Source organism: Vanacampus margaritifer, chromosome 19 (assembly GCF_051991255.1).
Source record: "Vanacampus margaritifer isolate UIUO_Vmar chromosome 19, RoL_Vmar_1.0, whole genome shotgun sequence".
Lineage (NCBI taxonomy): Eukaryota > Metazoa > Chordata > Actinopteri > Syngnathiformes > Syngnathidae > Vanacampus > Vanacampus margaritifer.
This window is the reverse complement of record NC_135450.1, coordinates 7,244,352-7,269,915: the sequence shown is the minus strand read 5'-3', so window position 1 is coordinate 7,269,915 and position 25,564 is coordinate 7,244,352. Positions and strand designations below refer to the sequence as shown.

General features: G+C 39.1%; 2 protein-coding genes across 8 annotated transcripts in view; both read left to right on the top strand.

Moving 5' to 3' along the window:
- sash1a (SAM and SH3 domain containing 1a) overlaps window positions 1-4,565 on the top strand; it is a 170,516-nt gene extending 165,951 nt beyond the window's left edge. For all 7 annotated transcript variants that reach the window (XM_077552389.1, XM_077552392.1, XM_077552391.1 and 4 more), the window contains 2 exons: window positions 1,078-1,209; window positions 2,478-4,565. In XM_077552389.1, the coding sequence (XP_077408515.1) occupies window positions 1,078-1,209; window positions 2,478-2,732 (387 nt within the window). In that variant the 3' untranslated portion in view covers window positions 2,733-4,565. The remainder of the gene's footprint in view (window positions 1-1,077; window positions 1,210-2,477) is intronic.
- A 756-nt stretch (window positions 4,566-5,321) lies between these two features.
- The window catches only part of usta (uronyl 2-sulfotransferase a), a 54,162-nt gene continuing 33,919 nt past the window's right edge, over window positions 5,322-25,564 (top strand). Inside the window, exon 1 of the mRNA XM_077552720.1 lies at window positions 5,322-5,922. Within this exon, the coding sequence (XP_077408846.1) occupies window positions 5,682-5,922 (241 nt within the window). The 5' untranslated portion in view covers window positions 5,322-5,681. The remainder of the gene's footprint in view (window positions 5,923-25,564) is intronic.

Below are 25,564 nucleotides of genomic sequence, written 5' to 3'. Positions count from 1 at the left end.
TTTTTTTCTGCCACTTTGTGGCGTTAGCGTTTCATGTTGAACATTGGTGATAGTATGGTGCAATGTCATTATGATGCAGTTTTCCTGCAAATAATACAGAAGATGTTGTTGAAGATGAGCTATATTCTGAATAAAATATGCCTCGTGTCTAAAGAGCAAGTGACTTTGAGTCACTCCAAGAGACAAGACACTTGGCTCTTGGCTCTCAAAGGGGTCTGGCAGTGCCCATGCAGACCCTTTTGAAAGCTGTAGCAACCTTCCTGGGGTAAATGTGACTTTGAGTTCATCTGTTAACATACTAATTTTGACACCCCTAATATATAGACACTGTAGATTTTGTTTTGAACTAATTTAATTATGCAAACTCCAAATAAGGTAAAGAAATGAGGTATGGGATTCTAAATACAATCATATCTGTGCCAACAAAAACACGTCATCCACTCGGTGACAAATCGTATTTAACTCGTATTTTTTTCCTGCCTTTAGTTAGGAGGCCAACAACATCAACTTTGCTTTGATGTACAAAAATAGAGACAAGTAATGGCTTGTTGGTATACATCATGCCGCAGGCGTTGAGTGCGAATGCACACGGCAATAAAAAGCTGCAGGGCGAAGACTAGAGGCTGACTGTAATGTGGTACAGACTGTTAAGTTTATTGGGGAATTGCACTTTGGCCATACGGGTTATAAAACTTTGCACCACCCGTCAGACCTCAGGCGTGATGGAGAAAACAAGAAATTTGGTAGATTTGTCTATTATGAGTAGACCCACCAAAAAAATTATCAGCTGAAAAAACACAGGAAGTCTGCCATTTTGATTTGAAGCGTCCATTTTAAGGTCATTTCGGCCATTTACTAGTTCTAGAGAGTGCAACTAATATTTATTGTATTTTGGGTTTCTCTCCCCTCGAAGCTTTTAAAAGGAGCCAACCAAAACAAGCATACCTGTTGGAAATCGTTTCATTTACATACCAAATGTGTTTATATAAATAACACAAGACACAGCTCAGTGTTTTGTTTCTTGCCCTGAGGAAATGTTTTCTTTCGTAATAATCTGTCCTGTCTTTATTCCCCCAGCACGGCCGCTGCGGCATCCCCCGGCCTCTGATGCAGCGCTACTCCGAAGACTTGCAGCAGCCCGTCAAGGAAGTGGCCTCCACCATGGACCAGCTCCGAGTCCGAGAGCTGCGCAAACAACACCGAATGGCCGTAAGGACGCACAGCTAGAATTGTGTTGCTTCTCAAATAGTCATTTTAAGACCCTTAAGTGAAAATAATGTTTTGAAAATTTGACACACCGCACAGAAGAGTGTTGTGAACAACTCAGCCAATTTGAATGGTAAAAAAAAAAAGAAAATGAGGCTTCACAATCAGGAAAAATTAAATAGAAATGTCTCTGACTGGATGCTGCTTAGTCTAGCATCTTGTGCTTTCACATGTTCTACGACGCAACAACGAGGCACTCTAAAGCGGCCACACCAGCAAGAAGCCCCTGTCGACATGCTATTATTTTTTTATTTCCCCCCCCTTTCCTTCCGCCGTCACTACATGACGTATGCATGCTCACGGCCAACAATGAGGCACTCTAAAGTGGGCAGTGGCCACACCATCCTGAAGCCTCCCACATGGTGGCTGTCAAGCATTTGTTTTGCTTTATTGACATAAAGTGCATTTGTTTTGCCTTATTTTAAAAAAGAAGAAGAAAAAAATCCCTTTTCTTGTTCTCTCCATGATGTGAATACACTCATGGCCAACAACGAGGCACTCCAAAGTACCAGCTTGAAGCCACTGCCCACATGCTGTCTGTGAAGTCAAATTTTGCTGCCAAGTCAGTTTTTTCCCCTCCTTTTTTGCTCTTTTGCCTTTCTCTACATGACGTATGCACGCTCACCGCCAACAATGAGGCACTCTTAAGTGAGCAGTGGCCACACCATCCTGAAGCATCGATCCACATGGTGGCTGTCAAGCCGCGTTTGTTTGGCTTTTTTTTTTTTATACAAGAAGGAAAAAATTATCCCTTTTGTTATTCTCTCCAAGATGTGCATACACTCATAGCCAACAACGAGGCGCTCCAAAGTAATTCGACCAGCTTGAAGCCACTAGTCACATGCTGGCTGTGAAGTCAAATTTTGCTGCAAAGTCAGTTTTTCACCCTGCTCTTTTGCCTTTCTCTACATGACGTACGCACGCTCTCGGCCAACAACAAGGCACTCTAAAATGGCGAGATCATGCTGAAAGCTACATGCTGGCTGTCAATTCTGACAGAAAAACATTTCCCTCCATTGCTCTTCTGCCTTTGTCTACATGATGCGCGTACAGTCATGGCTGACAACGAGGCGCTCTAAAGCAGTTCTTATATAGTGCGGGAGGGACGGCTCATTCCATACAAATCCGTTTTACTGCTCTCAAATTCACTTTGCAGGTTCTTAAAATATGTTCAAAAAGCGTAGCCTGACGGAGATTTTTTTTGTCCCCAGATCCCTTCGGGCGGCCTGACAGAAATGTGCCGCAGACCGGCGGCGTCGGGCACCGTCAACACCGTCTCGGACTGGCTGGTGTCCATCGGCTTGCCTATGTACGCGTCCGCCCTGGCGGCGGCCGGCGTGGACTCGCTGAGCGGCGTGGCCTCGCTGACGGAGAGCGCCGCTTGGGAGGCGGGCGTGCGCGACCGCGGACACGCCCGCCGCTTAATCGGCGAGGCCCAGCTGGTCGCCGAGCGCCGGGACGCGTGAACCCGCTTCGCCGTGGTCAGGTGTTTTCAAAAGTATTTGCGAGTACTTCCCGTTTGTCAAGACGTTTTTCCAGCACTCTTTTCTCTAATGTTTACGGCAACTTGGAGTCGATCCTGGATGCTAAAAGGATGCCTTTTAAAAAATAAATAAATACGCCTCCTATTGGTTCAACTAAAGACTGCCTTTGCAGAAGAAAGCACACCACCATTTTGTAAAATGGACGCTTCACAAGTGCTTCGCTTGTGAAAAGTGGCTTTTTGTTTCTCGGGTACACAACTCATAAAACTTTGAGTTGAAATTTCACACAGCTGCATTTTTAGCTCCTCGTGAAATTTCACCCCAGAGGCCAATTTTGGGAACACTTTTGTGAGTCGTGTATTTTACGCCGCCAAAGTGATTCCCGATTCACTCGATGCATACCAATAAACCAAGACGTGATAAATGGCTTACTTTTATGAGACTGTATTTTCTGTATTATAGCTTCATTTTGTTCATGTGTGTACTGAAAGTTGCCGTTGGGTCATTACCAATCAGCATTCCCGACGTACCCACGCACGTTTTTATATATTTTGCCTTAGCCAGATGAGTGGATAGTGTGGACAGGTGAATATAACCAGTTTATTTCAACTACGCAAAGCTTAATTTGTTTTAATTTTACGAACTAAAAACACATCATTAAGATCTTGGTAACAATATCCAAAGAGACGGCCGGAGCTGATGTTTGTTTGGAATGAAGCACTATTTTATCAACTGTGGAACCTCTAAATTGACTAAACCTGAGATTGTGCAATTTAGAATACGGGCAAAATTTGGGGTAAAATGTAATTTTTCAAGAATATACATATGCCATGTGAAAAAAAATATATTTAAGTAGACTCAATAGGTAAATGGTACAACAAAACAGAATTGTGTACAACTGGTTAACAATTGAGGTCAACTTTAAGTTAAGTTAACAAGATTTTTTCATTTAGCTTCCATTACGGGTCATCCTTGATGAAAAAAAAAATAGTTTGCTTGTTGTAAGCAGTTTCAATATTAATAAAAATAATTGAATAGAAAATAAAATATGGCATGCGGTCCAATTATTTCGGGAAGATAATTCTTAATTTTGGAGGTTCCACTGTATATCAAATATGTTGCCAATATAAATTAAACAAATTAGCAGATAACAACAAATGACATGAAGTGGGAAGCTACAAAAAAATAAAAATAAATCAGGGATAAACTGAGGGCACACTTGTGATTTCACATCAACAATTTTTTTTGTCTTATTCTTTATGAAGACGCTCTGGGAGAGGCGAGACAAGTGTTAAGTAAAAATAAAGATACTGACACTGTAAATGCACTTTAGAGGGTGACTTAATCTAGCTGCGACATTGGCTGTTTTTGTGAAAGGTTTTGGTGCCTCTTTAATGAATGGCAAGTGTAAATGAGTAATAAACCTTTTTTTTTTCCATAATCACTCCCACTTTGTTTGCACCATCTTAATTACATATATGAAATGCTATGCAGGCCTTGCACATTCTATATATGTAATTGATATTTAAATAAGTTATTTTTCTCCCTTTTCTTTTCCTTTCCATATGGACTGTAATTAGCTGTACTATACGAATAGCAATACCTTTCTGCATAATGCATATTGCTTTAGCAAGTGAGGAGCTGCATACAGTTTGTAACATATGTGTACATATGATTGTTTTACCTGCTTTTCATCTACTTTGATTGTCCATGCATATTTGCCTTGTGTATTGAAATAATAATAAAAAAAAACTTGTCCATAACTATTTGTCATTCACAACTATAATGATAATAAAATGTTTCTTGTCATACGCAGCCCTTTTGATGTGGTTTCAAATGCCAAAATATACAAAAGATGCTTCCTTAAATATATGTAAGTGATTTTAATGTACATAAACATTGTGAAAAGGAATTTTTTGTTTCAGAACAATTTAAAAATCTGCAACCTATGAGCATGGACGTCCAGGTAAGCAAAATGTTTAGGTAACGGGCTTTCCTTTTCACATTCTCATCACTAGCCTTTTTAAAATGGTTTTATTTGGATACCATTTTTTCAGAACAATACCAGTACAAGTTCTTAACTGTTAGTAGTCGCCAATAGCAATACCAAGTACCACTACCACTAGTGCTTTTAGTATTCATTTTATTCATTGTGTTTTGCTTTTTCAAATGGATTAGTGGACCCTGCATTTTTTTAAAGGACCGCACCTTTTTTGTGCGATTTATTGGCAGTATAGACTTGCTTATTAAAAAATTTGGAACTTTTCTTTTTGCGCAATTATAATCGCCGTCAAATAATATGCAGATATTTGCTACAACAGGTGTGTCTGCTCGTTATCCCCACCATAAATGGTGAGTCAACTAGAGTAGATTTTCAAACCCCCCAAAAATGCTGATAAATACATGTATTCACCAAAATGTTTTCTACATAAGAAGTACACAAATACTAAATACAAAATATTGTAAAAACAAAAATGTTTTTAATCCACTGTTACCGAATCGCGAGTATGCGGGGGTCAACTGTATGTATTTCGTTTGTGAACCACTTGATGGCGCTGTTTCCCAGCCAAAAGTGCAAATGATGCAAGTTGAAACTTTTTGACTGTACGGAACTCCCTCCTCCTCTCCTCTCTCTCTCTCTTTCCACGTCCAGTAATCTGACACTCTTGAAAAAAAGAGGGGGAGCCGGCCTAGAAGAAGGAGAAGAAGGATGGACCCTTGAAGCAGCCTGCATAGAGCCGCGACAGGCGAGCCGGAGCGTGCACAGCGAGGCAAGCCGAGCGAGGAGCCACCTCGAGCGGACTGCAGCGCGGGAGAGGAGCCGGTGACGGGTGGGGGGGGATTTTTTTTTTTCCCTTCCCCTCCTCCAAAAGTAGGACTTTCCGATGGTTCTCCAATGGGTGACTTCGCACGGCGCCTTGTGAGGAGCAGATGATGAAGAATTACAGCGGCAGTCCGCCTCACAGCAACAGCCAGAGCCCCCATCTCGTCCACTTCAGGGACCACCGCAACCACCACAAGTTGTGCTCGCTCGCCTCCATTCCTTGGCGCTTGCCCCTCCGAGCGTATGGATTCTGCATGGCGGCGCTCTTCGTCTTCTGCTTGTCGTCCCTCTTCTGCCAGCTCAACGGAGGACCCCCCAGAGTCCTGCTGGACATACGACAATATCTCGGTAAGAGAGTTTTTCGTCTTCTTCTCTCTTTTAGGGGGGGGGGGCTCTGCTGGTTGGCTGGCTGCCTTCCGTGCGTAAAGGCTGATAGGTTAAATGTCTGCTGTGCGTAAAACTCACCGTTGCTCTGATTCACGTCGAAAAGTTTTACTTTGACGCTTTGCTGGAGCCGAAGCCTTCCAATTTGACGCACTGTCACGTGCGTACAATGCTCACTTTTGCACTTTATCGGTAACTTTCACTTTTGTCGCGTGCACGACTGGTCTACAACCTTCCATTTTAAACTGTTGTCTCCAACTTTCACTTTCTACCGTAACTTGAGTGCATTTATCCAACTTTTACACTACACTAGGTCTCCAACTTTCACTTTATCCTCTCCAATTTTCACTTTACATTAGGCTACTAAGCATTATTTTTATACTATTCTATGACTACAGTCTTACCATTTATACTGTACTTCCATTTGTGTACAAATCTCACATTTATATACACTGATTTAGATCTGCAACTTTCACTTTTATACTGTCGTATGCGTACAAATCTCACCATTGCACTTTAATGTGATGATAGCGTTCACATAATGTAAAACAAATCACGTGTGTAAACATGTTATCTGCAGCTGTCAAATTTACACTGTTAAGTAATTTCGGTTCCGTATCTACAACTTTCACTTTGTGTGCTAAAATGCTGTATAGGAGGGGTGTCCAAACTATGGCCCGGGGGGACATTTGTGGCCCCGCCATCTATTTTTAAGCCCACGGCATACCTATTAAAAATGACATCTGCTACTAATACATTTTGTTGTATATACTGTAGAGCTTTTCTAAATGTGTAAATGAACTGTTTACAATTTAACATTTCTCTTCGTAAGACTGTGATGAATAAAAATAATTATTTTTTACAAGCAAAAAACTCCTCCGTGTCCAGGACCAACCATGAATTATTTCCATGTAACTGCTTTATTTAAAAAGAAAAAAAGAAGGTCTGTTTACAACAGATTGCACCTGTTTCTGTTCTAAATGTAGAAATGGGTTTTCTTGGATTTTATTTACAGGATCTTGACCATCCCCAAATCTTATCAAATCCTAAATTATTTGGACTATATAAACAATATGCAATTGCTTGATTCACTGATTTTCGTGTGCTTGAAAAATGAATGTGAAAAAAATATATCAAATGGCCCATGCATCCTTTGATTTTTCTCAATGCGGCCCTCGAAGGAAAACGTTTGGACACCCCTCATATATAGTATTCCACAATGTGTGTATTGTACCACCATCACTTTAAAACTATTGGGATTGAACAAAGATCACTTTTACTCGTGGTGCTCTGCCACCCAGCATGCTCGTTTGATTTCTGTGGAAAAGTACCTGATTGGCATGTTTTGATCAATGCCTGTTATTGCTTATCACCTAAAATGATCGCCTGCAGCTCATACTTTTTGCAGTCTGCAGCCAACTAGAGACAATCTCACTTACGAATGATGATGAATTTTTTACATCAAATCCTGATTGGTAACAAGTGTATGAGTGATACGCATGTACGACTATCAATTTTGCAGTGTTGTCAGTTGTACAAATTTTATTTTACCACTTTATTTTTATTTATTCTTTTTTATTTTTTTATTTATGTATACATTTATTTTTATTTTTTATTTTACTTTTATTACTTGTTATTTATTATATGTATATATTAATTAATTTATTTAAGTTTTTCATTTTATTTTTGATATGTATTTATTATATTTTTTATATTTATTTATTATTTATTTATTATGTGAACAAATTTCCCTTTTCTACTGATATGAGTGTACAACTGTCACTTTTTCACTGATATACGACTGCAGTGTGTGATCAATTAGACTATCCAGTAAATGAAAATATTATATAATATGAGCACTAAACATACAGTATATGTGATGGACGGACGCCAAGCAGTCTTTTAAGACCATCCAGTGATTAGATGATTTATTTGCCTTCTGCCAGCTCGTGTTACTTTTGGCCGCAGCGTGCCAAGATGAAGGCGAGGGTCGGCAAATGTGAATGTGTGTGTGTGTGTGTGTAAGCGCTAGAGAATAGTGGCTTGGTTTCGCCGGGGACGGCAAGGAAAGTGGAACAGAGGCCTTTTTGTTCCATTTGACCAGGGGAGGCCGAGGTTTGAGGATGTCACTCAACGTGTAGTGGGAGAAAGGTAGCAGACTTTTAGGGTGAAGGCGGATGGAGTGTTTGACTGTTGACCCCTGGCTGTTGGTGGTATGGACGTCTGTCTTTTGTTAGAAAAGGAGAGCATGTGCTCAAGTGGTCATTTGCTCGGCAGAAAAAGTGTGTTTGGTTTGGGTAAGACGATCAGTAAAAAAAACTTAATTAAATGATTGCTTGGATAATGTGAGGTAGGTTAAACCGAGATTAAGCAGGGGAACTCTGTTTTTAGTTCATGTAGCCCCTCTCTCCTAATATAAACTAATCATCTCCATTTGGGAAAAAAAAAACACGCCTCCCTCAAATAGATGCTACAGTTTCCCCACAAGACAGAAAAGGTAGTAACAACTAAAAAAAAAAAAAACTTTTTTTCCTGGAGAGCTCAGTATTACCGATTTGACATGTCATCATCATTGCTCTCCTTTTTTTTTGGGATGTGGGTGATTATTTGTGTGTGCGAGTGTGTGTGTAAACTAAAAAAAACTTGATTAGTCGCCAGGTGCTAAAAAATACCTCTCTCAAATAGATGTCAGGACAAAAGGTAATGACTAAAGATAGTGTCATAGTTCCTCATCCAATAGACAGTCTCACGTAGTTTCCAGATGCTTCACCACTTGAGAAAATAAGCGCCTCCCTCAAATTAATGCATCACTTTTAGTTGTCACGACGGAAAATATTATTGTAAATCTTACAAACTCTATTTCCTCAAATTGTATAGTCTGTAGTCCAAAAGACGTAGCTGTAAGAGAAAGTTGTTTACTTGAAAGAAGAAAAAAAACCTCCATCAAAGAGATGCTTTACTTTTAATAGTAATGATTAAAAACGGCATCATATGTCACACAAACTTAAAATAGTAGCACCTACTCGAATGGACGCTGCATTTTAATTAGTGTCCATTTGTGCATTTACTTAATGCCACCCCCACCCCCCCTCCCTCAATATGATGCCTACTTATTTCACACTTAAATGAAAAGTGTAGTAATGACAAATGACATAATACGTCACAAAATGTGTACCAGTAGTTCCTCAAATAGTGGTCCCTACTCTCAGATTAACCCATCTGAATTTACTGCGGCTGTGTTGTCCACTTGGAAAAAAATAAACGCCTCCCTCAAATAGATGCCTAACTAAAAACAGTGACATACTTAACACAAAGCATATTTCCTCAAATAGTGATCCCTACTCTAACAGATGCCACGTCTCAATTAGTCAATATCCACTCAAAAATAAATGCCTCCCTCAGTAGATAACTCACCCAAATCTAAATGATCAAGTATGGAACAACCCAAAAAACAAAACTGTACTGTATAGTCTTAGTCTCTTTTTGTAAGAGGATAAACTTGAAACAGAGAGAATATGACGACACCATGTGTCTCGGTCTGTTTCTGTGTGTGTTTGCCATAAAAAGTCCCTCACTGACTCTGTGATGATCTGAGGCAATGCCAGTGCTCTGAAACGAGACCCAGGGCAGTTATTATTATTCAATGAGCCACGAGATTAAACGAGACAATGTGTGAGTAATAACAATAAGTGAATGAGTCGTGTGCTTGTATTGTTTTGCATTTTAGCAACACATCTGCGTATAAAAGAAATCAGGACGCTTGGTATTCTATTCACGGTTAAAATTAGCCTTTAGTATATCAAACGCTAGGCTAATGGGTTAGCCAAACTAGTCTAATCAATGTGATGTATCGCATCAATTTGAGATTTACATTCTCAAAAAGTATTGCGCTTCACCCTAGTTTGTATGTAAACAAGCAAGTGGCACATTTTCAGTTAGCGTTAGCGGCTATGTTTGTTTTTTAGCCACAAGTAGTCATAGTGGTAGTAATCTGCGGGGACATTTTTTGTGGTTCATTGTCTGTAGAGAAGTCAAATAAAATGTGACAGGCTTCTTTGAGTTTGTTCGAGCGACACTTGTTTTTACCTAGGGCATGTCTTTAATTATAAATACCTTTAGTATGTCAAACGCTAGGCTAATTTGTTAGCCAAACTAGTCTAATCAATGTGATGAATCGCATCAGTTTGAGATTTACATTCTCAAAAAGTATTGCGCTTCATTCTAGTTTGTATGTAAACAAGCAAGTGGCACATTTTCAGTTAGCGTTAGCGGCTATGTTTGTTTTTTAGCCGCAAGTAGTAGTAGTAATCTGTGGGGACATTTTTTGTGGTTCATTGTCTGTAGAGAAGTCAAATAAAATGTGACAGGCTTCTTTGAGTTTGTTCGAGCTACACTTGTTTTTACCTAGGGCATGTCTTTAATTATAAATACCTTTAGTATGTCAAACGCTAGGCTAATGGGTTAGCCAAACTAGTCTAATCAATGTGATGAATCGCATCAGTTTGAGATTTACATTCTCAAAAAGTATTGCGCTTCACTCTAGTTTGTTTGTAAACAAGCAAGTGGCACATTTTCAGTTAGCATTAGCGGCTATGTTTGTTTTTTAGCCACAAGTAGTAGTAGTAATCTGTGGGGACATTTTTTGTGGTTCATTGTCTGTAGAGAAGTCAAATAAAATGTGACAGGCTTCTTTGAGTTTGTTCGAGCTACACTTGTTTTTACCTAGGGCATGTCTTTAATTATAAATACCTTCTGGGAAGCAATTATTTGAAAGATTTTATACCGTGAGTGTCGGCAAGACATTTTTCATATCCTAATTATATTGGAACCACAATAGAACAATTTAACATGGAAAAATACCTTTTTAACATTGATGTTCATTCATTTCGCATTAGGACATGTTTGAGTCTTGTCATACTTACTGTAATGCAGTCATGATAGCTAAAAGCTAACATTTACTTCAGGGAATAAAAGGAAGCCAAAAGGCTGATTGTTTTTGCAGATGACAAATATTTTACCAGAGTTAGACAATAATTTGATCAGGCCCCTCCGTACAAGGGAGAAACTGTTATTCATTGTTATTGTGTAATCTTTAGTTTGAATCAGAGACGATGTAATCCTCAGAATTAGTCACTTTAATCCATACAAATATGGAATTGATCTGACTACTACTCCATGCCCAAACGGTTTATAATGAAACCAATAAAAGAGTATCAACTCCACAATTTCTGTCCTTCCAAAATATCTCAGTGAGCTCCCTCTGGGATCGCTAACCGGTCAGCAAACGCAAAGCATTCATCATTTTCGAACATAATACATTTTCAAGAAACCTTTTTGAACGTTACACTGTCCAGTCGCCTTTCCAAAAGTCGTAAAAAAGAAGTGGACGCAAGTGCCAGTTTCGCAGAGAACACGACCATGTAGCCTTTGAAACCACTCATAAAACTGTATTGACAAGCGCTTAGACGGGTATGTGTCGCCTTCAATGCGTCATTGCTGGCCTGGAAGTAGTTTTGTTGAGCCTGTCACTCAAAAGTTTTGATCTAGTGTTATGTGTATAAAAATGTAGGATCATCTTTTGTCAGCTAGCCCTTGGCAGGTGGACAATCAGCGGCATGGATGATACCTTGGGGCAGTATTTGATTCCTATACTCCGATTATTCTTTCAACCTCCAAGCATGAATGGATGGAATTGATGCCAAATAGCTCAACTTTGGTTTCATCTGAATTACAACATTTTCTCCCAAGCCTTCTCTGAGTCATTTACATGTTCCCTGGCAAACGTCAGGCGGGCCAGTACATGCCATTGCGAGAAGGCTGGCACGTCGAGATTTCAGTTCATTACAACGCATAATGCCTTTCATTTCATTTCATTTACCGGGCTAGACGGGCTAACAGTGATTAGCGTCAAAGCTACAATAAATATAAACTTGCTATTTTCTTTGAAATTGAGTAGGGGGTCAAATTGGACCCCCCCCCCCATTGTGTACATAACATACATACTGTACATGGTGACACATAGTCACATGTAAAAGAGCTTTGTTGGCCTAATAAGTAGGCAGGTTCACTCACGTGTGATTTTTGGAGCGAAACTGGCGAAAGCCTTTTTTCACACACCGCTACACCCACTTCCTATTGAAGGATATTTTCAAAAAAAAACAAGTGGTCCAAATGAATTAGTCAAGTGACACTTTTAGTTTAGTGGATTATAGCAGAGGTGTCGTAAAGGATGGAAGTCTGCCATGCCACGGTCAGACTCCAGACTCTTATTTTCCCGACATGGAACCGACAGGTTACTCGTTGGCGTCACGTCCGGTACAAATGCCAAAACAATCAGACGGCTCATAAAAAATCTCCGGGGTGGATAGAACACGCGTCCCCCCTCCTCAATGCTATGGTCTATACCTCCATTTTTTTGTACTGCTTTCTCCAGTTGTTAGTGGATTTTAAGGGTCAATAGGTTTTTATGAGGTATAACATTATGGAGAGCTATTTTTCTGGTTAAAAAAATAAACTGAGTGCAGCACTTGGCTTAATTGACTTACTGACTCGCCAATTTGTTGTCTAAAGACGTCAACGGCGTCTGCTATAGATAAACAATGGGTCACTAGCATGAACACAATGAGAAAATGTGTAAGGAGCTCATGCAGTTTCAAATAAACTTGTAAAATAGCATTTCCATTTTGCCATTAGCGCTAGTGTCCAGCATCAACATGCGCAGAGAAGCGGCTATCCTCCAGTAGCAACAATGATGCAATTACATCTCCATTATGTTTGTTTTCCCCTCATGGAAAAAGAGAGTGAATGCACATTGATGGTTAGAATTAAGGACAAAGCCCAGATGCATTAGTGGTTAATGGACTGTGACTGAGCATTGTGCACTAATTTGGAGATGCGAAGGATTGATGGGGCTTGATGTAAAATGTTTGTTTTTTTTCATAATTGTTTGATTGATTAAACAATAAGTGCACTCAATCATTTGATATCAAACCCCAAGGGCAATTAGCTTAAGTTCACTATTGGCCCCTACCCCAAGTTAAAAAAATAGCTCTTGTTTTACATTATTTTTTATGCACCTAGAAGTAGCCTTCTAACATAAAAAAAAAAAGTGGCAAACTTACAGAACCATATCCACCACCCCAGAATACAATATGGTATGGTCCTGCCTTCATCCTCCATGAACCAGGAAGTAGCCTGCTAACTATCAAGCTAACAACAACAACAGTCTTTGACCATTCCAGAAAAGGTACAGACCTGTCATCTTAGCCCGGACTTAACATGCTAACTTTCAAATGGGTGGTGGGCCAAGTAACCTAAACACTCAGTCTCCCTTATGCCTGTTAGTTTACGTCATTATCCGTGAACCAAGAAGTAGCCTGCTAATTATCAAACGGGCAGACCAAGAAACCCAAACATTCCTTCTTATGGTATGGTTCTATTATTTTTTGTCGTTTTGTTGTTGTCCATGAACCAGGAAGTAGTCTGCTAACTAACAAATGCAAGGACCTAAAAACTGGTCTGATGTCTCCATGCACGGAACCATAGCCACCATCCCATCTTTTCTTAGATTATTCTCCATGAACCAGGAAGTAGCCAGCTAACTATCAAGCGAACACCATTCGCCCCACCATTCCAGAAAAAAAGGGACAGTTTTGTCATCTTATGTAACCTTCTGTGAGGCAAAAAGTAACCTGCTAACTATCATACGGGTCGACCAAGAAAACCAAACAAAAACAAAGCTCCTGTTTGTGTCATTCTCTATGAACCAGGAATTAGCATACTAACAAGCAACAATTCCCCTCTCTAGAAACTTAGTACGTACTGCCCTGCCGTCTATCATCATTCTCTGTGAACCAGGAAGTAGCCTGCTAGCTAATGAACGGACCACCTAACAAACATAACCATTCACCCCACCCTTAAATAAAACAATAGTATGGTCCTGTCGCTTGGCCTACATCTGTCCAAACATTTTTTTAGAAGCAGTGTTGCTTTCAAGGCTTTCCGATCATAGCTGGCTGGGATGTGAAACTGGTGGGTGGCTGGTCGGGCCACCGTGGGGTGGTACCATGACTGGATGTCTGTATGAAACAGATAATTTAGAAGATCAGAGCCAGGATAACTAGTGTTCTTGTGAGAAAATTGCGTGTTTGCTTACAACATGTAAATTGAGTGTACGCTTCCATGGCCTCCTCAGACCTTTAATGTCCATCCAGCTTCGTTTACACTTCCAATAATTGCAGCTCCTTCTTGCATGTTAGCGTCACTTTTAATGTGTTTGCCTTTTCAACATTCCTCCCGTTTATTGCTTCGCAGTACCGACAACACGTTGCCATTTCCGCTTGTTTCCGTTCTGTCCGTTTGTTTTTTGAGCATCAAACGTCTGAAGGCATTCATTTCTCCCTTAATTGGGTTCTCACAGTGCAGGGTGGCGGTCTTTTGGAGTGTGTTACATGGTGGTCACACACAGCGGGCATACCTTGTTGTCATTCCGTCTCTATTTCAGCTGAGTTTACCACGAAGAAATAAGTAGTGGTTTTCATAATAGCGGCCTTAAATATACAGATGGAACCAAGGTGCCCCGCCCATGTTGGTAAAACCACAAGGCGCTGGCTTTTAAGTTTTTATATAGCATACATGCCTTGTGAGTTCAGCTGAGTTGAGCTTGAGCAACTTTTACACCGCCTTCCAGGAAACTGGGTAAACAACAATCTATCCCTAGAATCCATTCCATGACAATGGTTGGCGGCTAGCACAATAAGCTAAAATAGCATATTACATCTTTAGTCCCTGCTTGTTCTGCTCAAGTAACACAATCTAATGGACTCAAACATAAGAAAGACACCAGTAACAGGATGTCTAAACCAGAGTATTTTGCTCACAAACGTATGTGGCTAGCATATGCTAACGTGACAGACAGCATCTTCACTCAGCAATACTTCAAATTGACTCGAATGGCCTCACACCAGTGACACAAGATCCAAATCATTAAGTTTTTTGTTGATAAAAAAGCAGCACTAGACAGGCTGAAAGTCAAACTTTGGCAGCTAGCAGCATAAGCTAGCATGGTATGGTAGTCTACATTCTCACTCAGTGTTCTTTTGTCACACAGTCCGATGGAATGAAATACACGACAGTCCTGTCATAGACGATCCAAAAGTCAAAGCTGTTAATTAAAAAAAAATGCTGAGACTCTTAATTTTTGGGTTAGCACGACAAGCTAACATGGTAATTTGCTTATTACTCACTCTTTTGAGCAAGTTATTCAAGACAGTAGAATAAGAAAATAAAGGTTCAACTCTCAGGTTGTTTTGTTTTTGTATGGTACATATACAGTATCACATTTGGAGGAAGTACTGTGGGATACATTGTGTGTATACGACCAACATTTATGTTCTGTAGAAATGAAAATAGTGGCTCGACCGTAATTAGGTGGTCAGGATGATAAACAATTTCAGGACACCCCTTGGGATACATTGTGGTTGACAACCATGCAGTTCTATTTTTTATTTTAGTTTTTTAATTACGGAAATAAAGGCTCAACTCGGATTGTTTGGTTGAACGACTTTTATGCTACATTTTATTCATGACCACAATTATGGAATTTTATGATTGTTTAGTTGAACAGGTTTTATGCTCCATGCAGTACCATTAACATGTGGTCGTATGCCTTGTGGCCATCTGCGACCCTGGCTTTCACGTTACACATTATGGTTGACTACAGCCTTGCATTTTATATATAAACAAAAGATGTCTGGCGGTCATCTCGAACCATGCGTTTAGTAGGCAAAGCGAATACTTAACACCTTATTCATAAAAAACAGCATAATGAGGCAATCATGACTCATATTGTCCATTTGCGTAGCATTCTACTGGAGTACAGTCATTGGTGTGAAAGTGCAGGGACAGATTGTTATGACAGAAGGGAGCGAGGTGCATTTTTTAACTCTTCCGAAGGAATGTGGACGTTCCCCGTGGAAAGCAAAGTTCGCACCTCGGTCTCAAAATGCTTCCTCTCTCTTCCTCTCTCTTCCTCTGAAACCAACCTTTGTGGTACGCACGAAAAAAATGTCCCTGACACATCATTACCTATTCCATGTAAGGGTGAGTGCTAAAATCCTCATCCGGCCATCACTTGTCACACTTAGGAACGCTTCAGGACGGAGATGTTTTTTCCCTACCCGCCTTCTGTTTGACGCTCACAAGTGACTGGGGTTTGTTTTTTTCTGCTCCACTTGTGAGGAAACCACATTTTCCAGATGTTCTGAAGAGACGTCTTCAATGCAATTCCAAAGTTAACAAACGCGGTCACTTCCAAGAGCGACCTTTTCTAAACAAGGAGTCAAGGGTCATTCTAGGACATGTTTGGCTTTTTTCGGCATTGCTTCACGAGTTCGTGTCAGGTTGACAGTTCTAGAGGGTTTCCAGCGGTCTGTCCCAGAACATCCTGGCAGCCCCTCGCTCCACTCGTCTGATTTTAAGACCTTGGCTGTGGTCAAGAGCCATCTGTCACTCCTTCCACTCTACTTCCACCATCCGGAATAATCTGCTGCAAGAACAAAATATTCACGTCGATCATTTCCTAGATGGAAAGCCCGCAAGTGCTGTTCTTTAATCCTTACTTATACTTTCACTACATTCACAACCACAAGATTTACCCAAAACAAACACTGAAATCTGAGGTCTGTCATTGTGCGCAATATTGTTTCTTTGCAATCAATTAGCAAGCAGTGGACAACCGTGGATAAAATCCTGATCCATACTGTTAGTGAAAATGTGCAATCTGGAGAGACCATGTAGTGCCTTTTAGACCCTGGAAAGTGCATTTAGATTTATTTCTAAATACATCATACATATTATACATACTGTATATATCATACAAAATATTTGACGCACTTTGGAGTCTGGCATTAGTCCTTCCTCGTCCGCTGTATAAGAACTTGAATGCCTTGGCTCGTACCAAATGCATATTTGCGCCAGAATAGTCCACTGGTGTGGCCGCGTTAGAGTGCCTCGTTGTCAACCGTGAGTGTGAGCGTGTTTTGTAGAGAATAGCAAGGATGGAGACTTTTATTCTTTTTAATTCTCACTTGACAGCCAGCATTAGGACCAGATGTCCTGGCATGGCCACTTAAGAGCGAGCGCCTCGTTGTGGTGGTGTGGAAAAGCCCCAGTGGGATATGCTGCAGCCACCTGAGGCTTTCGTCGATGTGTTTTCATGGTTCAAATGTAGTTATTTGTAGGCATAAGGAAAATGCTAATTAACACCCTAGATTGACATTGAATTATTGATTACAAATAGTAATCAGTTTTTGGTGTTGGCTCTACCAACACGTCATCTATCTGATCTACGTTGTCAAAAATGTATTTTTACCCTCCAAATGTTGTTTCACTAAATAGTCACCAATAACAAAAAAATATAATATTTTTTTTATTGCTGTATCAAACCCACACTCTTTCAACAAAACCTATTGAAATACACTTTGCAACATATCCCTTGTCGCATGTTCTCTGTTCATTCTCTTGCTAACAAGAAACGGGAGAATATCGTGTAACTTCACTTTGACAAAATGCAAAGAACACTCAATTGCTCACGCTTTTCTCCACATACGAGGTTAAGGTTGTTGTTTTTTGACACATAAAACAAAAAACAAATCAAACATTGTACATTTAATCAGCAAAACGTTCTGCCAGACCATATAATTTCATCTAACGATTGTGCACTAGCTTAATGCTACCATGTAATGTAAAACACCAGAGACGTGCTAGTAAAAATTAGCGTGGATGTTGGGTTATGTACACTATAGTGGAGGAACACTATTTGAGATACTATACTTGAGAAAATGAAGCAATTTCTTCTTGTAAATTTTCTTTTGTTTGCATGCCTGGAGGAAATTAAACATTCATTTTGGTGCATCAGAATGCCAAGAAGATAACTTTGAACATGCTCTTTGTTTTGTGATTTCTCTCTCTCTGCTACTCCCCCTGAAAAGCAAAAGAACAAGAAGTCTTTGGAAGGCAACACTTCAAGTCTTTAACACACTTTTTTTCTTTTTTTTTTACAAGCTTTTGAATAGTTGGAATGCCGATCTAAGTTACATATGTAAGAAATTGCCTTCAAATTCCACTTAGCTTTAATGCTTTCTAGTGAGTCGCCGTACTTTGTAGTCATCACCCTCCATTGAGTTTATCCCCAAGCTTTTTTTTTAAGGTCTGAGCGCTCCCAGTGGGGTAGGTAAATAAAGGGTTTGTCGGATCAGTCTGAACGGGGCCCTCGTGGGTTATTATCACCGCAAATATTCCGTGGCTTTCCTGACTTTTCCAGAAGCAGGAAAGCCGCAAGCCCTGCGAGCGTCGACGCTGGATCAAAACTTGTGGGAGGCACAAGGCCATGTAAGCTCTCGTGGCGTGTGTCTATTGTTGTTGTTGAACAATTATACAGTATATACTAAACATAAAGAACAGGTAGCTTCTGTACATGTTTTGCTTGCAGTTATTGTTTGTATGTAGAAACATACATAAATATAGAAAAATAAAGCCTACTTCTAATTGAAATGTACGGAAGAGGATTAGGGTCAATGAAGAGCAAAAAAAAAGGTTGGCAGGATTATGACTTTCTTTTCAGCATTCTGACTTTAAAGTCAGAATTCTGACTTTAATATCAGGATTCTAATTTTAAAGTGAAAGTTCCCACTTTATTCTCAGAATTCTGATTTAAAAGTGAGAATTTTGACTATAAAGTCTGACTTTAAAGTCAGAATTCTCACTTTATTTTCAGAATTCTGACTCCCCCCCCCCCCCACAATTCATATTTCTACGTCACAAAGTCAGAATTACCACTTTAAAGTGAGAATTCTGAGATTAAAGTGAGATTATCACTTTAAAGTCTAAATTCTGAGATTGAAATCAGAATTCTCACTTTAAAGTCTGAATTCTGAGATTTAAGTCAAAATTCGTACTTTAAAGTCAGAATTCTGACTTATTAAAGTCAGAATTCTGAGAATAAAGTGAGAATCCTGCCAACCCCCCCTCTTTACTGGCCCTAATCCTCTTCCGTAGAAATGGAGCACTGCGATAAACAGTTTTCACTGTATGTAAAAACAGTGCTAGTATCTGTTAGCGCTACATTAGCATGAATCCACAGCCGTGTTTGTTTGCCATTGCCTTGCACGCGCGTATACGGGCTGAGCAAGCCACCTGTGTCAGAGCAGTGTTGCCTACAGTACAGTGTGTCAGTGTGCACGTGTGACGTACGGCGTTAAACCCTGCCCTAACACAGTCGAGGCTGCACATTTAGCACCTTGGGCCTTGACCCGAAACAGAGCCCAGTTGAGTTCTGTCGCGCTTTAAACGCAACACTAAGCTTTCTCATGACCCTCCACAGACTCATATTTCTTCCCTCGTACATGCGGTCTGGCATGGCGTCCTCAAATTAGGTTTAGCGAAATGCCACGGTTTTGTCTGAATTACTGAAAGATTATTGAGTAAGACCAGGAGCTGATGTGAAAATGTCGGGTTTGAAAAGAAGTGTTGTTCTTTTTTAAGTACGGAAAATGAAGTGAGAGGGATTTTTTTTACGACCGCTTTGTCCTTTCACACTCCGTAATGAGTGTCTGCTGTACATTGTGTGAATCTCCACAGATGTCTGGCTCTGTGTGGTGTTGGTTTATTGACCCCCCCCCCCCCCTTTGTACCTTCCTGGCTTCATTCTTTGAATAATATGATGCAGTCAGGTGCAGGGTGAAGGAGAGGAAACCTGTTATTTTGCATACGAGAATCCATCCATTCTCTATTGAACTTATCCTCAAAAACATACTATAATAATGATAATAATAATAATAATATATTAATTAAAGAATAGTTAAATAATAATATTAGTAATTAAATTGAATTAAAAAGAATTTAACAGTTTTTCTTACACTGCATCAGTTGAAATGCTAATTCTGCTCTTTCTAGTCTGCTCACTTTTGGCTATGTGGGGGCAATATAAGTCAGACAGATGGACATTCTGGTCTTTGAGCTGTCTCAACCCTATTAACTCATCAGTAAGGCACTAATATACAACTATTAGTACAGATTTGCATATTCACTGATGCCTCCTTTTTTTGTGAAAAAAAAATTCCACTATTTGACAAAATGATGATTATTATTATGAAGTGGGATGAATTGAGTTAATTCACTCTAAAAATAGTTGGGTCAAAAATAGCCCAATAATGGGTAAAAAAAAAAGGGGGCCAATTACTACCTACCTGGGTCAATTTTATTTTAAAAAAAATATAGATTTTGGAGGGGAGCAGGAACAGATTAATGGCATTATCATTCCAATAAGGTAAAATGATTTGAGATACAAAAATACAGATTTGAGTGTTTTGATTGAGTCAGACAGATGGATATTGAGTTAATTCCCTCTAAAAAAAAAATAGTTGGGTAACAAAAAAAAAGGGGGGGGGGGTTCCAAATTACTACCTGGGTCAACGTGATTAAAAAAATAAAAATAAAAAGTACACTTTTAAGGCACCCCTTTATACTGTATATTCAAACAAAAAAGATTTTGTAACGGATTGATGGCATTACCATTCATTCCAATGGGCTAAAATAATTTGAGATACGGGATACAGATTTGAGAATTTTGAGTTGAGCGTGGTCACAAAGCAAATTAAACTTGTATCCCAAGACGCCACTGTATATCCAAGTTTCTTTGAGGCATTTACACTTTCCAACTTGTCATGTCATTGTATGAATTGAAGTGTATGCATTCTAGTGTGTTAATGTCACACTTGTGGATTTCTTGTCGAGCACTGCTAAAAACGCTTATGCCTGATTGATGTCTTTTTGGAGCCAACTGTCAATTCGTATTAAATCGTCCGTTAAATACAGAGATAGCCTCCTTGTTTATGCGCATAGTTTGCAAAGTTGACGGCCTCCTGCGCCTCTAATTCAGATGGATGTTATAAAGTGCAGTGTACACTTTGACCGTTCGCAGCCCTTCTTCAAAGGCTTTGTCTATAAATATGTCCTTGCTGTTCTTGGAAGTGAGAGCGGCCATCTGTTGTTTTATTTTGGTGATGTTGTTTTTTTGCTCCCAAGTCTGCAGTCTCCCTTCCATCTTCGATTGAGACCGTTTCGGCCTTGACTCGTTAGTACTCGGATGTTTTCCCCCAAAATAAGTGTCCCCCCCCCCCAACACTGACATGTGCTCCACATGTGGAACATGCACTTTATTTGGCACTAGATGAGGAAAATAACGCGGCGGGAAAATGTGATCGTGGGCCTTTTTCAGGAGGCTTTCCGATGAAGTCATGGGGGTTATGAGGTGCTTCTGGTGAAAACGCACACACGTTCACATCCTGTGGGCTCCTGGTACAGGCTCACTGTATTGCTTCAAATAATGGCCTCCGCTCTATTAGATGTCATGCCCCACTTGATTGCCAGCTGCATCCTCCACTTCAATAAATGCTGGCCACCTTTCTGGCTGAATGTAATTAAGTCTGATAGCATGTCTTTATCACAATGACACAATGCCTGCAGATCATATGAGGAATAGAATTATTGGCTGTCATGTAAGTGTCAAATCTTATTTTTTAAATTAATACATTTTTTATATAATTTTATATTACCCGTAATGGAATTAAGCATAATTAATAGTTATTGGAAATATTTTCCAAAATTTTACAAATGATAAAGGTGATTAAAAAATGAAGTGCTGCACTCCTAATTTAATTTTAACACTAAGAATAAGGGATTAATTAAAAAAAAAAAATGGAGTGTAGGAATACCATATAATTACTATTATATTTTGTATAATATATTTCAAATGATTAAAAAATGACGGCCATACCCCAAACAAAATTGTAATACTAAGAATAAGGGATCAGTAAAAAAAATTGAGTGGATTCATGCCATAAAGGAATAATATATAAAATCAATATTCAAAATATTATGTAATATTTTTCTAAAAAAGAAAAGCCTTACCTAAATAACATTTAAACTTTAATATGACAAGAATAAGGGCTCAGACAAAAAAAATGATAATCAAATTTGGACAAACACAAGTATTGTTGATTAAAATGATACAAAACATCATAAATGATCATCATTAAATTGTCTTACCATTTACAAAAATATATGATTATGATGATTATTGTTATGTTATGGCTGTTATTGTGATTATTATGATAATGATGAAGATTATCATCATCACTGTTTTTATTAAATGTCATTATTTATTGTTGTTTAATATTTTGTTTTGTAATATTGTTATAAAAATAATTGGAAAAATGAAAGCCTCACCTCTCATGAATAGAGGTTATATATAAACGTATTATAATTAAATAACATATATAAAACCTATAAAAAATAATATATTAAATAAAACATATAACCTAAATATATATAAGCGATTGGAGAAAAAATACATAACGTATTATAGTATACATATAAACTTGTCTGTATTTTGATTAAGTGTCATTAACTATTTGTGGAATAATAATAATTATTATCCACATCACTACAAAAGCAAAAAATTATATGGGCTTTACCTCAAATACATTCTTAACATTGACCTGACAAGTAATTATAGAACAAGAATTCTATTGTAAATAATGTGTATAATTTTGATGACGTATCATTTATTTTTGAGGAAAAGTCATTTCTAAAACCAAATGCCTTGCCTTGAATAGTCGCCTGTTTCTCTGTGCAGTTGAGTAGCCGCACCAAGCCACCAGATGTTGCAAACCGTTGTGACCATTTTCACTCCTTTATATTCTAACAGTCCTGTGCAAAATGCACATGCTAATCTGCTATCCTGAGCGTGTTCTTAAAGAAGCACAGCCGAAAATCAAGGGCGTGTCTTCTTCCCGCTCCAAAGGCGGTTTAACCTGGCATCGGCCAACATGGACAGCACTTTCCATCAAATGTGAATTTAAGCACCAGATGAAGCCAGGCCTGCGCCACCACGCACCGTGTAATTAGCGAACGCTGCGGGCTTTCACGCTGACACGCACGTGCACCAAGATATGTTTTTTTTTTGAAGTAGTGCATTTATAGTTAAGGCATGCAAGATAGGTTAGCTAGCGTGTACTAGCTGAATGTGCCACGGCATCAGGGAAGTACATTTATTTTTTCAATATTTAAAGGCGATTTTATTTTCCATCATTTAACATAAAGATGACATTTTGGTGTAAACTGCAATTCATGCTGATGGATCCCAATTCATTCAATTGAGGCTGATGTTTCATAGCATTACACAAAATGAGCGTACCTCAATTCTCATATTAGTACCCAGACATTTCACTTCATTGCCTGCACGACTTTATTAAGCTGTTTTACTGTAACTTTGATTTATCCTACCTTATACAGGCCAATGGATTAGACTACATATCAAAAAGAACTCACATGTGCGCATGCTGCTCTTAGTAAAGCGATTTCGGAGAGCTACTACACCCCCCCCCCCCCCTTCCAATGCCGTCATCGCATTCCATCATTGTGTCCCATTGCTCCTTTATCCTTTGCCATTTTTTCATCATCTGGCCGCTCATATTTTCCCCCCTTTGTTTTCCCATTTCTTCTCTTTTGTCTTCCATCACTGCTGATGGAGAGTGGCTGCAGTACAAGAACATAGCATTGACTCAGTTCGTTACAGTCGAGAACTGCTGTGCCCGTTTGAACCCCTTTGCTAACCAAAACAGCAGCACCAGGACACATGTAAAACATGTGTGGTTTTGTGTGTATGTTCCTAGAAGCTACATGACTCGGTTTCATCATAATAGTCCGTAATATGGGATGAGAAAATGTGTATATAATATTAACAATCGACTTCACAGCAATCTGATGTATCGAGATCGGCCGATATTTTTGCAAAAACTACCTCGTTCACTCCGAAGATGAATTTTGCTGCCATACATCCTTACCTGGAGTGTGTGGGGCCTAAAACGTAGCCTATACAACTTCCAAAATGTTCGCTGCCATATTTGTAAATTATTTGATTCCAATTTATGTTTATTCATGTCAATGGCGATGAAGTGATGAATAAAATTCATGTATGGATTTAGATTTTTGGAGTTATGTAGTCAGTAGTTTATAAAATAAATCAAAACAAGAAGGTTAATTTGACTCAAATAATTGACAGACAATCATAATTTTGCAGCAGTCTCGATTTTTTTATTTATTTCTTTAAGCTATATGTTTTTTTTAGATTGGCTTTTGTATGTGTTAGCGAAGCCTACATGCTAATCAATTGAGATGCTAGGGATTGTACTGTAGTCACTGAATTTGAATTTGAATGTCTTATTTAGTGCTCTAACTCAGTGTGTTTTCCATGTTCTGGTAAAGTGTGTGTGTGTTTTTCTCGCTTCGAGGAATGTCAAGCCACTGAGGAAGCTGCCAGTAATTAATCTAATGTTGACGTCAGCGCACAAATCCATTCGATAACACGATTTTTCCCTCCTTGTTTTCCCGTCGGTCTCGCAGTGTTTTCACGGCACTTCCTGACTTGTCATGTGATCAACCGAGGGGGAATTTTGCTACTTCTTCTTTTTTTTCCCTGTTGCTAATGAAGCTCAGTCTTCCCAGCATATGAAGCGCATTTTGGTTGACCAACAGTCTAAAAATGGCCCCCAACGTGTTTATTGTTTGGCATATCTGAAAATGCTTGTGACTCAGCAGCAGAACTGCTGGATCCAGTAAACAGATGAGGACATGTCTTACAAGGGATGGACATAATTTTAACCCCATTATACTGTCGTATGTCAAATCAAGAATCTATTGATTTTATTGTTGACTTAATTGTTGTCTGAATTTTTCTGGCTCAGTTGTGATTGATTGTTTCATGTTTGCCTATCAAATGGTTCAGTGCTTTGCATTCTGATGCATGCGCAGTGACTGGAGCCACGGGTTGTAACCAATGACGATTATTTTATGCCTCCTTTACACCTCACTTGATTTGATCCTTTTTGCATGACTTGGTTACCGCTTTGAATTTGGGGAAATCAAAGTGACTGAGCGAAATTTGTTTTACCCCATGATGGCTTGAACAGAAATGTAACCAAATTTTGTTAGGTGGCAGTTAGTCTTATTTAGCATGACAACATCTTCAAAATTAAAAACCGGAAGACTACAATTTCCCTGAAAAACAAATATACAATAAATTCTCACCAGGAAGTAACTATTTAGAACAAATTTAATCGCTAGTTAATCTTTTGACTGCTTGTAGTGCTATTGCATTAGCTAATGCTAAACGAACGCTATCTTGGTTGACAGTTTAACAGCGATAAACAAGACAATGCACCCGCCATTATCCAACCTTTTTTGCTTGGTCACGGCAGCTATACATCGCACCGGTCCCACTTTGTAACATTGGAAATAAGCAGAGGTGGCAAATTCAGGTCCAGAAAGTAAAAACCCACCCACAGTTTGGCTTTAGCCCCTTCTGCTAGCTAGCTAGCTCCCTAGTGAAGACATTTAACATTTTCAATTTGATGTTTTACTGTTTTTGAATTTACTTATAGGCATATCAATGTGATATAGTCATGAGTATTAAGAATACAGTGGGATGGTGATTTTGTGAACTTTATTTGATCTTCGTACCCTCAATGCTGTTGGAGGGGGAATG